The following is a 16,540-nucleotide window of genomic DNA, read 5'->3' on the forward strand; positions in this document are numbered from 1 at the left end:
AGCGCGGGCTGGCGACGGCGACGCTCTCGGGCGCGTCGCCCGCGGGCGCCGCGGGCGCCGCGGGCGCCGCGGGCGCCGCGGGCTCCGCGGCCGCGGCGCCGCCGCCCGAGGGGCCGCCGGAGAAGGCCTTGGCCTCCTCGGGCGTCTCCGCGAGCACGCCGACGGGCACGCCGACGTCGGCGTCCTCGCCCTCGCCGACGAAGACCGCCGCGAGGTAGCCTACGGGTGTACAGTGAAACTCGGCGGGCGCCCCGTCGCGCGCGCGCGCGTCTCGCGCGACGGACGCCGCCGCGCGCCCTCGTCGTAGGACTCGACCTCCATGTCGGCCTTGTCGCTCTCGACGACGATGATGGGATCGCCGGCCTCGATCTTGTCGCCGACGTTCTTCAGCCAGGACACGACGCGGCCGCTCGTCATCGTCGAACTCAGGGCCGGCATCATGATCTCCGTCGTCGACGAGCGCAGGACCGTCGCGCCGGTGAACCGCGGGCAGCGGAGCCCGCTCGGGGCCCGGAGCGCGGCCGCGCCCGCGACGAGCAGCAGCAGCATGGCTCGGTTCGACGCACGACGCATACGCTACTGCGACTTCAAGGCGATCTCGGAGCGCGATTCTGTCGAGTTTGACGCGGGGCGCGAAGCGCAGCCCTCGGAGCTCGCGACAGTTCTTCCGCGGCGGCGGCCGCAGTGGGCAGTTGGAGCCAGTTTCGGCCGGATCCCGGCTAACACGGCGGCGCCGCCGCGACGGCGGCGCCGCCGCGACCGCGGCCGCGGCCGCGTGCGCCTTCGACTCGTCCCGTCTTCCAGTGCGCCAGCTGGACGACGCCGCGGCACGAACTCCGCAGTGCGACGGCGAGGGCCGCCTCGAGGGTCATGCGTGCCGTGGCTTGCTTGCCTGCAACATGGCTGCAATTTGCCGCAACAGGCCCGAGGCTCTCGCAAAACTCAAAACGATGGCGGTCGCGCCGCTCGAGCCGTCGATGCCTTTGGTCTTCCAGTGCCGGAGCTGCAACACCATCGTCGGCGACTCGCTGAGCATCGAATCCACGAACGAGCGCCTCGGCGCCCTGACCCTCAGCCGCGTGTCGTCGCTGCAACGGAGCGACGACATCACGACCTCGACGGCGCCCGCGGACCGCGGCAGCACGTACCAGGCGCTCCAGTGCGTCCACTGCACCGCGCGCCGCCCGCGCCCGGTGACATTTTCCGCCGCCGAACTTCGTCGCCGACGCCCCCCGCAGGCGCGCGTCGGCCGAGTGTACGTGACGACCGTCCCGGACCTCGACGAGCTCCGGGGCCGCTACACGCTGGACACGGAGGCCATCTGCTCCTACGAGCTCGGCGGCGGCGGCGGCGACGCGGCCCTGCCGCCGCGCGTGCCCGGCGACGTCGAGGCGGACCTCCGCGCGGAGCTCGCGAAGATGCAGGGCGTCATCCTGTCCATCCACGAGCGCCTCGCCGCCGTCGAGGCGCGGCCGCTCTAACAGCACATTAGGGGAAAGCAGGGGGATCGCGAGCGCAGGGACCGGACGAGGAGCGGGCGTCACTTGCGCTTGCGGAGGTTCGCCGCGGGCCCGGCGCCGCCGTCGGCGCCGCGCTTCCGCGCGGACCGGCGCGGCGGCTCCGGCGCGGGCGCGTCGACGCGGGGCCGCTTCGCCGGCGCGGCGCCGCCGCCGCCGTCCGCGTCGCCGCGCTTGCGCTTGAGGAGCTTGAGCAGGCGGCGGCCGAGCTCGAACTTGTTGGGCAGGGGCTTGGAGAAGGTGTCGTCGGCGCCGCAGGACTTGTAGAACTCGACGTCCTCCGCGAGGCAGTTGCCCGACGTCGTCACGAAGATGGGCTCGCCGCCCGACGGCGCGGCCGGGCCCGCGGCCTTGAGGCGGCGGATGACCTCGGAGCCCTTGAGCACGCCCCCCGCCGTGTCGAAGTGCTCGTCGACGAAGAAGACGTCGTAGGTCTCGCCGTGCGTGAGCACGCGGCTCAGGATGTCCTCGCCCGTCGCGCACTCCTCGACGTCCCAGCGCAGCGCGTCGAAGGGCGGCATGCGCGTGAGGTAGCGGCTCAGCAGGTTCCGGTTGAAGGCGAGGTCGTCGGCGACGAGGCACCGCAGCGTCTTGGGCAGCGCCGTGGCGACGTCGTCGTCGCGCTCGCCCTCGGCGCGCGCGTCCAGCGCGCTTTGCGACGACGTCCGGGGCACGTCGGCGACGGCCTCGAGGACGACGTCGAAGTGGAAGCGCGTGCCCGGCGACGACCCGTTCCAGGGCGACGTCAGCCGCAGGTCCGAGCCCATGAGCTCCACCAGGTGCTTCGACACCACGAGCCCCAGCCCCGTGGAGGGCCCCGCGCCGCGGTCCGACGCGTCCGACGCCTCGTGCGCGTAGGCCCGCGGCGCCGACTCGTTGCCCAGCGTGAAGTACTTGGCGAAGACGCGGTCCTGGTGCGCCGCGTCGATGCCCGGGCCCGTGTCGCGGACCTCGAACCGCAACGCGCGCGCGCGCGGCGCCGCGGCCGCGGCGCGCCGCGCGGCGCGGCGGCCGTCGTCGTCGACGCCGTCGGCCTCCGTGAGCACGCGCGCGACGACCTCGACGCGCCCGCGCGCCGTGTGCTTGCAGGCGTTGCCCAGCAGGTTCAGGAGCACCTGGCGGAGCCGCAGCGCGTCGCCGCGGCAGTGGCACGCCCGGAGCTCGCGGCCGCCCTCGCTCGCCGACTGGCGCACGAGCACGCTGTCCCGCGGGCAGACCATGCGGCTCGCGTCGCGCACGAGCGCCGCGACGTCGAAGGGCGCGGGCTCCAGGGTCATCGCGCCCTCCTCGATGCGCCGGAGGTCGAGCACGTTGTTGAGGACGTCGGACATGTGCTGCGAGCAGAGCGTCGCCGCCGCGCAGTCGTCGACCATGTTCGCCACGGACCGCGCGAGCGACGCGAGCGCCGCGCCCTCGGCGCCCTCGCGCGGTCCGGGCGCGCGCTCGAGCGCGCGCGCGCAGCCCCGGAGCGTCTCCTCGATGCACGACAGGTGGCCCGCGATGCCGTTGTAGGGGTTGCGCATCTCGTGGAAGACGTAGCTGACGAACATGGACTCGGCCCGCAACTGCTCCTGGAGCCGCCAGTGCTCGACCTCCCTCAGCCGCTGGTCGCGCTCCTCGAACGACTCGACGGAGCCGTGCATCATCACCAACGTGCACAGCACCTTGGCCACGAGCTCCACGGCCACGTAGACGACCTCGTCCATGCGCCCCGCCGATCGCGACGCCGCGCAGACGAGCCACAAGCACGGGAAGGCCCACCAGGACACGACGATGAGCATCGCGAGCTTCCGCAGACTCCGGTCCTGCGACGACTCCGCCTCGGCCAGCGGCCCCTCCTGCTGCTCGAGGGCCGGCGACCCGTCGCGCACGAGGCGCGCGTGGAGCCGCGACGTCAGCAGACCCAGCGCCCGCGCGGAGACGCCGAACATGAGCGCGACGACGCCGTACTTCGGGACGCCGCGCGCGGGGAGGAAGTTGACGTCGGAGCAGACCCAGCCGCAGCCGATGCAGGCCAGCGCCAGGGAGATCATCTCCAGGGTCTCCCCGACGTCGGCGGCGAAGACCTGGCCGCAGAGCACGCACATGCAGGGCATCGTGTGCCACCACGTCGCGTACCGCAGCGGCTCGAAGGGCCTCCCGAACGCGTCTTCGATGGGCGCCAAATCCATCGTCGCCTTGAGCACGTAGGTGAGCGCGCTGATCAAGTTCACGGTCAGCGTCGGCACGAGGCCGTGGCCCCCGCGCCGCGTCCACGAGATGAAGATCATGATCACGGAGACCGCGGCGACGACGAGGTACGCGGCGGCCGCGGACGTCGTCAGCCAGTCCGGCGAGCCGGACCGCAGGGGCCGGCCCCAGACGACGCTCAGGATGGTCACGCCGTAGCTCAGCCAGATGGCGCCGACGAAGGCCGCCGTGTCCCGCGGGCCGAAGCGCCGCCGCAGGGCCAGGGCCTTGAGCGGCCGAAACCGCAGGAGGGCGACGAGGCTGCTGTCCACGACGATCATCGTCGCCACGACGGCGACGTACGTCAGCATGGCCGAAGAGCGCGCCGAGCGGCCGCGCGAGACGCCTCGAGTGTCGCCGGCGCCTTACAAGGCCAGGCGGCAGATCGGTATCGGCCGGCGGTGGAGGGACAGATGACCTCCGCGAGCCAAAGTTCGCTAGGTCATTCACTTCAATATTTTATGTGGCAAAAAAAAAATTCTTGCGCCGGGCAAAAACCACTCAAAAACCTTAGCCCCCCGCGTCCTCCGCGGGGAAGAGGCGCGACGCGCGGCGCATGACGCGGCTGTCCGTGCGGTCCGCGCGCGCCGCGGCGGCGATGTCGTCGTTGGGTCCGAGGCCCGGCTCGAGGAGCCGGTCGATCTCCGTGGAGGACATGTAGCGGCGGAGGGGCGACGGCCGCCGCGCGGGCTCCGCCGCGGGCGTGTGGACGCCGTGGCGCCGGAGGAAGGAGGACGTCGCCGCGAAGTCGTCGTCGGCGAGGGTCCCCGGCCGCGGCTCGCGCGCGGCCGCGGCCGGCTCGCGCCACTGGACCGCGGCCTGGGCAGCAAAAGGGTGCGACATTCCCAACTTCAAAGGCTCCTATCTCGGTCGTTTTCCGCTCGTTTCGGCTGATTTTTGGACGAGCGATCATCTCTCGGAGCGCTCTCGAAGCGTGGGTGCTGTTCTTGAAACGCGCGCGCGCGGAACACTCACGTTGAAGCGACGTTGAATCACCATTTTCCTGCCCGGACCGCGGCCTCGCCCGTCGCGAGGACCTCGCGCGAGAAGTCGGCCTTCGCGAGCGGCGCGAGCTGCACGGAGTTGTGGCGGTTCGCGTCCCGCGCGCGCGCGGGCTGCTCCCGCAGCCGCTCCATGCCCTGGTCGAAGCGGACGGCCTTCTCGAGCGCCGCCATGAGCAGCCGCGTCTCGCCCGCGACGTCGAGCAGCGCGCGCCGCTGCTCCTGGAGCGCCGCGAGCTTCTCCGTCTCCGCGGCCCGCGCCGCGGCGCCCGCGGCGCCCTCGTCGTGGTGGCCGCCGGCGAAGAGCCGCTGGCGCAGCCGCTGCTCCTCCCAGCGGATGCCCTCGAGGTCGCCCGTCGTCGGCAGGCTCGACTCGATGGTCGCCATGAGCCGCTCGCGCCGCCGCAGGGAGATGAGCGTGTCGAGCTCGAGGGCGCCGTCGCCGGCGGCCTGGAGCTGCTCGAGGGGGTGCGCGTCGTGGCGCTTCTCCTTGTGGCGCCGCCGCGCGATGCCCATGGCGGCCATGGACATCTGGCGCTTCTTGAAGCGCGGGTCCCCGTGGAGCAGCGCGCCGTCCTTGCCGCGCTGCACGACCTGGAGCGCCGGCAGGGACCGCGTCGCGTGGAGCCCGCCCGCCGGGTCGCTCCGCAGCTTGACGACGGGCCTCCGCGGGCCGGCGGCGCGCGCGGCCGCGCGCGCGGCCGCGCGCTTCTTCTCCGCGGCCTGGAGCGCCCGGACGAACTCGGGGTAGCAGATCTGGCCCGACGCGTCCTCGTCGACCTCGTCGACGAAGGCCGACACGTCGCCCTCGGAGCTCGCGAGACCGAACGCCAGCAGCGGACCGAGCAGCTCCTCCACGGAGATGTGGCCGCTGCCGTCCTCGTCGAGCTCGTCGAAGAAGCGGCGCAGCTTCCGCCGCTGGGCGACGCTGAACGCGCCGCCGGCGGCGACGGCGCCGCGGACCCGGAGCCACTGCTCCGCGCTCTCCTCCGCCGACTCGTTGACGAGGCGCTTCGCTCTCTTCGACAGGCCCTGCTTGCGCCGCCGCTCGGGGCCCAGGCGCTCCTCGACGGCCTCGAGCGTCAGGACCGACGTCTTCGGCCGGCTCACGAACCGCGGCTCCGCGGGCTTGTCCCGCCCGGCAGGCCGCAGCATAGCTGCCGGTTGCATGCCGGTTGGGCAGCTACGGCAGGATGCCCTTCACGCTGCGGGATTTCTAGAGGCTCAACATCATACGCAGTGATGGCCCTGGGAAGCACCGGGGAAGCATCGGGGCTCGCCCCGCCGCTGCCGGTCGAGCCCCCGCCGGCGGCGGCGGCGGCGGTCGCTCCCTCGCCGCTCCAGGCGTCTCCGTCGCCGGTCCCGGTCCCGGCGCCGCCGCCGGCAGCCCCGATGCCAGAGGAGTCGACATTCCCGACGCCGCCGATCATCGCGCCGTTCCCGGTCGCGGCGGCGCCGCCGGTGGTCGCGCCGATGGACCAGGTCCCGCCGGCGCCCGTCGTGGCGCCGCCGCCGATGGACCAGGTCCCGCCGGCGGCCGCGGCGCCGCCGACCGCGCCGGCCGCGCTCGCGCCGTTTCCCGTCGGGCCGGCGGCGTCGGCGCCCCCGTCGCCGGTGCCCCCGGCGCCGCTGCCCCCGGCCCCGGAGGCGGCCGCGCCGCGGCTCCCCGGCGCCGCGAAGGGCTCGCCGGAGCTCGCCGCCACGAAGGTGTCCGTCGTCGTCTGCTGCATCTGCGGAAGCACGGTGCCGACGATCGGCGGGTCGAGCGGCAACTGGGGCCGGTCCGTGGCCTTTAGCCAGCAGGACTTGTTGGCCCTCAACATGATCCACGCGACGCTCGGCCGGCCGTGCATCGACGTCGAGCTCAAGATCACGATGCGGCGCTGCATCAACTGCTGCGCGCCCATCAAGGAGGCCTACCGCCGCGTCCGCGCGCACCTCGAGTTCTCCTGCCTCCACTCGCCCGCGCTCGACGCGCGCCGCGAGCGCAAGCAGCGCCGGCGGCCCAACAGCGCCGCGCCCGTCGTCGGCGAGCGGCTCACGGACGCGCGGGGCGACCACCCGAGCCGCTCCGACATCAACGCGCGCGACCGGCGCCGGAACCGACCCGGCGGGCCGGGCCGCAACTTCGTCGGTGCTTCGGGTCGCGTCGACGTCGTTCCGGCGCGCGTTCGGTTCGAGCTCGGTCGCGTCGACGTCGTTCCGGCGCGCGTTCGGTTCGAGCTCGGTCGCTCTCGCCGAGTTCCCGACTTTGGTGGCCGCGTCGAAGTCGGGCGGCACCGTTTCTTCAGGGGGCAACGGTCCTTCGGGGGGCATCGGTTCTCTTCCCGCGCAGGCGCTCAACAAGCGGACGCACGCCGAGCTCGCGGCGCTCTTCGCGCGCGTCCAGGAGCGCATCGCGTCGGGCGCTGTGCCGAAACCAACCACTGGTTTGGGTGGTCCTGACCAAACTTGAGAATTCTCTAGCTCGGTCAAATCGAAGTCGATTCGGCTGATTTTTGAACGGATCGATCGCTCTCGTCGAGTTCTCGAAGCCCAGCCGAAGAGCTTGTGTCAAAACATTCGAATACGCTCACATTGAAGTCGGGTTGAAGATTTGGTTTCGGCACAGGTCGGGCGAGCTCGTCGTGCCGGGCGTGACCTACGACCCGCGGCGCGCGCGCTACCCGCGGCCCGAGCTCCACGCGCCGCCGGGCGCCTACGGCAAGGCGCCGCGCCGCGGCTACGCGCCGCCGCTCTACGGCCACCCCTTCGCGCACCCGGCGCTCGCGCCGCCGCCCGTGCTGCTCCACGACCCGGCGCTGCTCCACGCGCAGCTCGCGGGGGCCCTCCCGCCGCACCTCCAGCACCCGCACCTCCCGCACCAGCTCGCGGGGCCGCCGCCCTACTACTGGCCCTACCCGGCGCCCCCGCGGCCCTGGGACGCCTACGCGGCCCACGCCGACGACGACGACGACGGCTACGGCCGCGTCCCGCGGCCGCAGAAGCGGCCCAAGCCGTCCGGCGGCACCTTCATCATCTGACCGCTCCCTTCTTTTTGTCTCAGCGCGCCGTCCGCTCGCCCCATGTCTGTGGGTCCCCACCCCAAAATTCAGCAACTTCCACGCCAACCCGGCCCGATGCCTCTAAGGAGCATCCCGCACCATCTAAACTCCCAGATTCCTCTGGGTCCGTAAGTTCGAGCCTCCTCGGTCATTTTGGGGAGGACTCATCCGGCGCCGCGGCACACCCCCGCCCCCCCAACGCCCAATATCGCCCGCGCCTTATCACCGAGGCGGGGCCCCCTTCCGGTGCCGCTTGGCGCCCTTGGCGAGCGCCGCGCGGCGCGGCGGCTTGCCGCGCGGCCCGCGGTTGCCGGGCCGCCGGGACAGCTTGACGTGGCCGAGGACGGGGTCGACGGCGACGCAGGTGACGTCGACGACGTCGCCGACGCTCAGCACCTCCGGGTCGTCGGGCGCGCCGCGGTACTCCGACGAGTGGAGCAGGCCCTCGCGGGACCGGAGCACGCGGAGCACCGCGCCGTACTCGCGGACCTGGACCACCGTCGCCGACAGCGCGTCGCCCGGCCGCACCTCGGCGACGAGGTCCTCGACGTCCGCGAGCGCCCCGCGGAGCGCCGCGGGGCCCGGCGCGACGATCGTCGCCTCGCCGGCGACGGACCGCGCGTCGACGGTCACGCCGTGCGCGGCCTCGAGCGTCCGCAGCGTCGCGCCCCGGGGCCCGAGCAGCTCGGCGAGGCGCGCCGGCGCGAAGGTCACGACGGCGACCCGCGGCGCCTGGGGCCGGAGCTGCTTCCGCTTCCGCGGTTTCTTCGCCGGCGGGTCCTCGCGGCCGCCGAACAACTTCGCGAAGAGGCCCGGCGCCTCCGGCGGCCCGGACACGACGAAGGGCGCGTCGCCATGCACGGCGTCGGCGTCGTCGACGTCGTCGGGGCAGCACGCCATGGCCTCGAGGATCTCGCTCCGGCCGCGTCTCGCGAGGTCCAACCCCGCCGCGAGCGTCGCGACGTCCACGGGGTCGCCCTTGACGTCGAGCTGCACGGCCGTGACGCCCCGCGCCGTGCCCGCGACCTTGAGGTCCATGCTCCCGTAGTGGTCCTCCGTGCCGTTGAGGTCCAGGAGCAGCGTCGAACGTTCCCCGTCCCGCGCGAGGCCCACCGACACGCCCGCGACGTCGCGCGCGAGGGGCACGCCCGCGTCCGCGAGCGCCAGGGACGCGGCGGCGACCGTGGCCATGGACGACGACCCCGCCGACGCGAGGCACACGGCCTCGACGCGGCACGCGTAGGGGAACCGCGACCGGGACGGGAACACGGGCGCGAGCGCGCGCTCCGCGAGCGCGCCGTGGCCCACGGCGCGCCGGTTCGCCGCGGCGCGCGCCTCGCCGGCGCCCGTCGCGTAGCTCGGGAACTCGTAGTGGACGACGAGGCGCCGCTCCGCGAGGTCGAGCGTCGCGCGCGGCGGCTCGCGCGCGGCCGCCGCGCGCCGCGCGGGCGCGCGCGGCGCGAAGCTCGAGGCCAGCGCGCCGCCCGCCGCCGGCTCCGGCGCCTCCAACGCCCCGGGGACGCGCGCGGCCCGGTCCCGCGGCTCCGGCCGCCGCCAGTGCGCGTGCTCGGCGAACGCCGCGCGCGCGAGATCGTCGAGGCGCCGCGCGCGCTTCGCCGGCGGCGGCCCCAGCGTCGCCGTCGCGCGCACGCGCGTCTCGCCGCGCGCGAAGACGGCGCTGCCGTGGGGCGCCGGCAGCACGGCGCAGGCCATGTCCAGGGCCCGGAGCTCGCCGGGTCTCCGGCCGTCCGCGCGGCCGCCGGCGGCGGCCGCGGCCGCGAGCGCGTCGCGCATGGCGGCCTCGACGGCGGCGCGCGCGGCGCCCTCGGCGTCGTCGCGGCCGAGGCGCGCCAGCACGCGGCCCACGGCGTCGCGCGTCGCCGCGGCCTGCGCCGCGCCGCGCTCGCGCTTCGACGCGCCGCCGCAACCGGCGAAGAAGGCCGCGGCCAGAAGCTCGGCCTCGGGCGCCGCGGCGGCCGCGGCCGCGGCGTCGAGCGGGTCCGTCGCCGCCGCCGGCGCTTCGCGCCCGGCCTCGGCCGCGAGCGCGGCGATGGCCCGCGCGACGGCCGCGGCCTCGCCGGCCGCGAACGCCAGCGCGTCCGCGAGCCGCCCCTCCTCGAGCTCCGACGCGCCGACCTCGACGCAGGTCGCGCCGCCGGCGGCGTCGCCGGCCCAGAGCACGTCGACGCCGCCGAGCTCGACGACGTCCCACGCCGGGTCGACCGCCCAACTCCGGCCCGCGCGGCCGACGCGGACCGCGCCGACGGGCCCCGCCCAGCGCGCGCCGCTCAGGCCCAGCGCCGCCGACGCCGCGTTGGCGCCGAGGACGACGGGGTCGTGCACCCCGTCGCTCGACTCCACCCGCACCTCGACGTGGAGCCGCTCGTAGCCGCCGGCGATCTGGGGTCTTAACGCGCGGTCGACGACGCGCGCGGCGAGCACCTCGGCGTCGCCGCCGCGCGGCGGGTCGCGCCGGTTGAACGTCGCCGGCACGAGGCCGCTCGCGGCGGACCCGTGGCGGAACTCGACGCTCAGCGGCACGCCGCCGCCGCCGCCGGGCGCCTCGGCGGCCTCCCAGACCGCCGACGCGGCGACGACCGTGCCGCCGCGCGACGCCACGCAGGACCCGTCGGCGAGCGGCGCGAAGCCCGCCGCCAGCTTCAGCGGCGCGCCGCCGGCGCGCGGCACGACCACGCGCCAGGCGCGCGAGGCGAGCGCCATCGCCTGCTTCACGATGGATGACCGGTGTCATTGATGATGCCGCGTCGGTGAAGCCCTGCGCGCGCGATGATGAAGACGCGGTGAACGCGCCAAACATCGCGCCACAATCGCATGTCTGAGCTGCAAGATGCGCTGGAGCGCGCGAGCGGCCACCGGCGCCGCTACGACGACCGCCGGGACCAGGTCGATGCCGCCGCGTCGCGCCTCGGCGACGTCTTCGACGGCGAGCTGACGACGGCCAACAAGACCTACCTCGCGAACACGATCCGCAGCGTCGACGGGCACAATAGACGAACCGAGGAGCGCCAGTGCTGGAACCAGCGCAAGCGCGACCGGTCCGACTCCGACGGCGACGGCGACGGCGGCGACGGCGACGACGGCGCCCGCGCGACTCGCGCGCGGCGCGACGAGCGCGACGACGAGGCGCGACGGGCGACGGACGCGCAGCTCGAGGAGCGCGCCGCGTGGCGCGCGCGCAAGGCGCGCGCGCTCGCCGGCGGCGGCCGCGACGACGGCGGCCGCGACGGCCGCGACGGCGACGGCGACGCCGCGCGGTCGAGCTCCGCGGAAGCCGACGACGCCGACGCGAAGAAGCAGCGCAAGAAAGAGAAGAAGCGAGCGAAGAAGATGATGAAGAAGGAGGCGAAGAAGGCGCGGAAGATCCTCAAGAAGGAGCGGCGGCAGAAGGAGAGCTAACTACCTGTGTTGTCGCAGACGGTACCGGGGGGCGGCGGGCCATGGAAGAGGCGGATATGGGCTGCGCATGGGCGTCCGAGTACGCCGGACGACTCTGAGATGCGCTGCCCAGGAGACCCCCGGCGAGGAGCATCGAGTGGCTTGTGGCAGATCGTCGCCGCCTCCGAGCCCGCGGCCGACGACGACTGCGTCACTCCCCAGAGGCAGCCCACAAACGCGGAGAACATCCGCGTCGGGCTGGCGGCACCCGCCTGCGTCGCCGTCCACGCCACGAAACACCGCGCCGCGACGCAGCGCTCCCGGAGGCAAGGCACCCGCGTCCCATCGCCGCACCGCACCCCCGGCTCCCCTGACGAAAATTACGATCCTTCTTTCCACTGATCCGCGTGAAGATACCCTCAACGCTGAAACTTGACCCGAGGAGACCTCCAACCCGAGGAATGCCCCGCCCGCCGCCGCGCGCGCGCCCCGAAAACACCGCCGCTCCCCGCAGGCCATGCGCGTCGCCGCGCTCGTCGCGCTCGCGCTCGCGCGCCGCGCGGCCGCGCTCGCCGCGCCCGCGTCCGACGCGAAGCTCACCGCGCGGCGCGCGCGCGCCGCCGGCGCCGCGGCCGCGGCGGTCTTCGCCGCGACCGCGCTCGACGTGACGGCCCTGCACGGTGTGCAAATCAAATCTTCAACCCGACTTCAATGTGCGCGTATTCGAATGTTTTGACACAAGCTCTTCCGCCGTGCTTCGAGAACTCGCTGAGAGCAATCGATTCGTCCAAAAATCAGCCGAATCGACTTCGATTTGACCGAGCTAGAGAATTCTCAAGCTTGGCCCCGACGTCCCAGCTCACTGGTTGATTTGCACACAGGTCCTGCACGCGGCGCACCCGGCGCTCGACGGCGCCGCGCGCGCCGCGGCCTGCGCGGCCGACGCCTGCGGCCGCTTCAGCGAGACCGGGCGGGCGCTCTCGAACGTCGGCCCGGGCCTCGGCGCGCCGACGGCGGCCGCGGCCGCCGCGCTCGTCGCGCGGCGGCGCGCCGCGGGCGCGAAGACCGCCGGCGCGCTCCTCGCGGGCTACTTCGTCGGCGTTCAGGGATTCGCGCAGGTAGTCAAGGCAGCGACGGCGCGGGTCCGGCCGGACCAGATCCACCACGCGACCTTCTCGTTCCCGTCGCTCCACACGGCCACCGCGGTCTACATGGCCGGCGCGCTGCTCTGCGTCCTCGCGCCGGCGCTCCTCGCCGGCGACGACGACCCATCCGAGGGTCCGCCGTGGCGCTGGACGCCGGCGGCGGCGGGCGGCGTCGCCTCGCTCGGCGCGGCCACGGCCGCGGGCCGCGTCCTCACGGAGAGCCACTGGCTCAGCGACACGGTCGCCGGCGCGGCCCTCGGCGTCGCCGCGCTCGCCGCGGCCGTCGCGCTCGCCAACGACGCCGACGTCCGATGACGCGCCGCGTAATATGAGTGAGTTCGCGGCGTCTCGGAGCGCTCGAGCTCGAGGCGCGACTCAGGCTCCGAGTCGCGCCGACGCGCCTCGACTTGCGCCTCGCGAAAAACGCTGGTCCACGTCACCATCGAGCCTCCCAAACTTAGTCGCGCGTGGCGGGTACAACTGGGGGCGTGCGTCGGAGCGGGGCTGGGGGGAGGAGGGCGGGCGGGAGGCGTGGGGGAAGGAGGCGCTGCGACTTCTTCGGGGCGGAGGCGTGGCCTCGACGCCGGGCGGGCGGGGCCCTGGCGACCTCGCGCCCGCGTGCTTGCTTGATGGGGCGGCCGCGACTCCTCAGGCCTCGACCTCGCCGCCGATCGTCGGCACCGATGACTGGCGGTGGGGCTGGAGCCGGGCGACGCGGCGCTTGCGGGCGAGGTAGAGGACCGCGGCGACGAGGAGGACGGCCGCGACGACGACCGGGATGATGATGGCGATGGAGCCGCCTCCTGCTTCCTTTTTAGCCGTATCGGAAGAGCAAGCGGCGAACCAGAGGTCCGTGAACTCCGACACGTCCCAGCCCTCGATGGGGCCGTACTTGGCCTCCGCCGTCGTCGAATCGTCGATCCACTCGCCGACCGCGGCCTTGAGCTCGGCCTTGTTCGCGAAGGAGAGCTCGCAGTGGGGAGGTGCGTCGAAGTCCTCGTGCCAACGAAGACACTGGTCGAAGGCGGAGGCGCCGTCGAAGATGCCATCCATGTCCGTCACCGACGACACGCGCCAGGCGTCGATGTCCGCGTTGAAGGTGGAGGCGCCGTAGAACAAGTCGCGCATGTCCGTCACCTTCGACACGTCCCAGCCGCCGATGGACGCGTCGAAGGCGGCGGCGAAGGCGAACGTATTACGCATGCTCGTCACCGCCGACACGTCCCAGTCGCCGATGGGCGCGTCGAAGGCGGCGGCACCGTCGAACAGGTTCGAAGGAGTGCTCGCAGTGGGGAGATTCGTCGAAGTCCTCGTGCCACGGAAGGCACTGCTCCATGTAGAGAACGAAATATGTATTATCCAAGAATCCAATCCGCTGATCCCATTGGTCGGACTGAAGCCTAGGTACCTAGCTTTGAGCATGGTCCAACGATCTCTGACGCTGCGTTGGGCATATTATGGTTCACAGGGGAAGAAAAAGAGAGTAGTTCGCAGTAGGAACTCGGGGTCGGAGATCCTGAAACTTCAGTCCGTCTCGTGGGGGAACACGCAGAAGCTGAGATCTCTGTTCCCCGCCCCCCAGCGCCGCGCGACGCGCCCACCATGGCGTGTTCGACTTCTGCTGCCTCTCGTTCGACATGGAGTGACTTTTCGAGACCGCCAACCCCGACTTCCTACGGCGAAGTGCTCTCAGTTTCTTCCACAGTGGCCCGGAACATGCCGAACGCAGCGTCAGATATCGTTCGACCATCGTTCAACCCCCTCGATTATCATTTGTCCGAATCCCGAATAATGAACCGTTCGTTCTGTGTATGTCGAACTGGGGAGCGCTGTCGAACATCCAGAACAGGCCGCCGTCGGCGCTCTCTCGACTGAAGATCGAAGTCGGTTCGGCGAACGAGCGGAACCGCGAGGCCCCCGGGTTCGCCGATGTAGCCAAGCGCTCTCCGGCGCTCCCCGGGGCGACGACGACCGCGCCCCGGCGGGCGACGCCCCCGGTGTGCGGAACGGGCGCGATCGCGGTCGTGGTGAACGGCTTGACTCGGGCGTCGCGAAAACGAGTCGTAAAGTCGGGGAGTTTTTTGGGGGGGCACGATTGGGACGCCGGGCGGCCACGAGAGAGTTTGGGGCTGATGTGCGAGGTCTGTGAGTGTGTGGTGAGCGTGTGCAAGCTTGATTCTGCGAGTCAAGGAGATGCCAAAGTTTTTTGACAGCGGCGACCTTTGGCGGCTGGCCGGGGATGCCTCGGGGATGCATCCGGCGGTGCCCGCGACGGACGGCTCCGGCGCCGCCACGACCGGCGCCGCGTACCGCTAGACGTCCATCGCCGCACATACGCCGCCGCGCCGCCGTCCGAGAGGGTCGTTACGCGGCTCCGCGGTGCGTCGGCCGGGGTTCTCAGACTCGCCAAAAGTCCGACTCGGAGCGCTCGCGTATACGTATACGTAGTTTCCGTGCCAGTGACGAGGCCGGCGGCGCCGCCCGGCGGCCCTCGGAATTCTCGAGCTCGCGTCTGGCGAAGATCACGAGGCCGGCGCCGCGCGCCGGCGAAGCCGCGTCTGGCGAAGGTCACGAGGCCCTTCTATCGAGGGGACCCGGCGACGGCGCTCGGGGGCGTAGGGCACGCAGGGGCGTCGGCGGGCGGTCGGCGGGCGGGGGGCTTCGCGGGGGCGCTTCGCGCGCCGCCGCGGCCTCTCGGTGGCCGCCGCCTACTTCTTCGCCTTCTTCGCCGCGGGCTTGCCGCCGCCGACCTTGGCCTCGACGAAGTCGACGACGGCGTCGAGGGAGTTGACGAGGACGTTCTTGCGCTTGGGGAGGTCGAGGAGGTCCGTGAGGTTCTTCTCCTCGGGCACCTCCGCGAGCGTCGCGGCGCCGATGGCCTTCTCGATGGACGTCGGGAACTTGCCGTGGTGCGCGCACGCGAGGCAGACGACGGGCCCGGGGCCGAGCGTCGCCTTGAGCTGCTCGGCGCAGTAGACGCCGACGGCCGTGTGGGGGTCGAGGACGTAGTCCGTCTTCTCGTGCCACTTCTTGATCGTCGCGAGGATCTGCGGCTGCTGGCAGCTGCCCGCGTACATCTCGGCCTTGCACTTCTCCCAGTGCTCCGGCGACGCCGTGAACGCGCCCGTGGCCTCGAAGGTGTCCATCAGGCCCTTGAGGATTTTGTCGTCGTCGCCGCAGCAGTGGTAGACGAAGCGCTCGAAGTTGGACGACACGGAGATGTCCATCGACGGCGTCACCGTCTCGACGACGGACGGCGGCTTCGAGTACGTGCCCGTGGCGAAGAAGCGCGCGAGGATGTCGTTCGCGTTCGTCGCCACCACGAGACTCTTGCAGGGGCAGCCCATCTGCTTCGCGTACCAGCCCGCGAGCACGTCGCCGAAGTTGCCCGTGGGCACGGAGAAGTGGCAGGGCTCGTCGAACTTGAGCTGCGCGTAGAAGTAGTAGACGATCTGCGCGACGATGCGCGCCCAGTTGATGGAGTTGACGGCGCCGAGCGAGTGCTTCTTGTGGAAGGCCTGGTCCGCGAAGAGCGTCTTGACGATCTTCTGGCAGTCGTCGAAGAACGCGTCCTCGAGCGCGATGGCGTGGCAGTTCTCGTCGGGCACGGAGCACATCTGCGCCTCCTGGATCTTCGACGTGCGGTTGTTCGGGTAGAGGATGAAGCAGTCGACGCCCTTCTTGCCGCGGATGCCCTCGATGGCGCTGCTGCCCGTGTCGCCGGACGTCGCGCCGATGATCGTGAGCCGGCCGTTCGCGTAGCCCTTCTGGAGGATGAGCTCGAAGAGGAAGCCGAGGAACTGGAGCGCCACGTCCTTGAAGGCGTAGGTCGGGCCGTGGAAGAGCTCGAGGAGCTTGTAGTCGCCGCCGAGCGGCGCGACGGGCGTGACCTCGTCGGTCCGGAACGTCGAGTAGGCCTTGCGCGTGAGCTCCGCGAGCTCGGCCTTGGAGATCTCCTTCGGGTCGATGTAGAGCGAGATGATCTCCGTCGACAGCTCGGGGAAGCTCAGCTTCTTCCACTGCTCGAGCGTCGCCGCCGACACCTCCGGGATGCTGTGCGGCACGAGGAGGCCCTTGTCGGGCGCGAGGCCCATGAGCACGGCCTCGATGAAGCCGCAGTCCTTCACGCCGCCGCGCGTGCTCTTGTACCGCATCGTGAGTCGAGGGGTCCTTGGACCTAGGGGGTTCGAGCGTCGATGTGTGCGCGC

General features: G+C 72.5%; 3 protein-coding genes across 3 annotated transcripts in view; all 3 read right to left on the reverse strand.

Moving 5' to 3' along the window:
* DLA1 (hypothetical protein) overlaps positions 1–549 on the reverse strand; it is a gene marked incomplete at both ends in the record, with an annotated part of 2,003 nt that extends 1,454 nt beyond the window's left edge. The window contains 2 exons of the mRNA XM_009036250.1: positions 17–219; positions 285–549. Of these exons, the coding sequence (XP_009034498.1) occupies positions 17–219; positions 285–549 (468 nt within the window). The remainder of the gene's footprint in view (positions 1–16; positions 220–284) is intronic.
* Positions 550–5,467: 4,918 nt separating this feature from the next.
* AURANDRAFT_9177 (hypothetical protein) lies at positions 5,468–5,668 on the reverse strand (the record flags this gene model as incomplete). The annotated part of the gene is made up of 1 exon (XM_009035934.1): positions 5,468–5,668. A coding segment is annotated over one exon (201 nt), but the record flags the coding sequence as incomplete, so codon positions are not given.
* A 9,372-nt stretch (positions 5,669–15,040) lies between these two features.
* Positions 15,041–16,486, reverse strand: AURANDRAFT_22578 (hypothetical protein; the record flags this gene model as incomplete). The annotated part of the gene is made up of 1 exon (XM_009036249.1): positions 15,041–16,486. One exon carries the CDS (start codon positions 16,484–16,486, stop codon positions 15,041–15,043), a length of 1,446 nt encoding a protein of 481 aa, XP_009034497.1.
* Positions 16,487–16,540: the final 54 nt, after the last annotated feature.

The sequence above is a fragment of the Aureococcus anophagefferens genome (assembly GCF_000186865.1).
Source record: "Aureococcus anophagefferens unplaced genomic scaffold AURANscaffold_4, whole genome shotgun sequence".
NCBI lineage: Eukaryota > Pelagophyceae > Pelagomonadales > Pelagomonadaceae > Aureococcus > Aureococcus anophagefferens.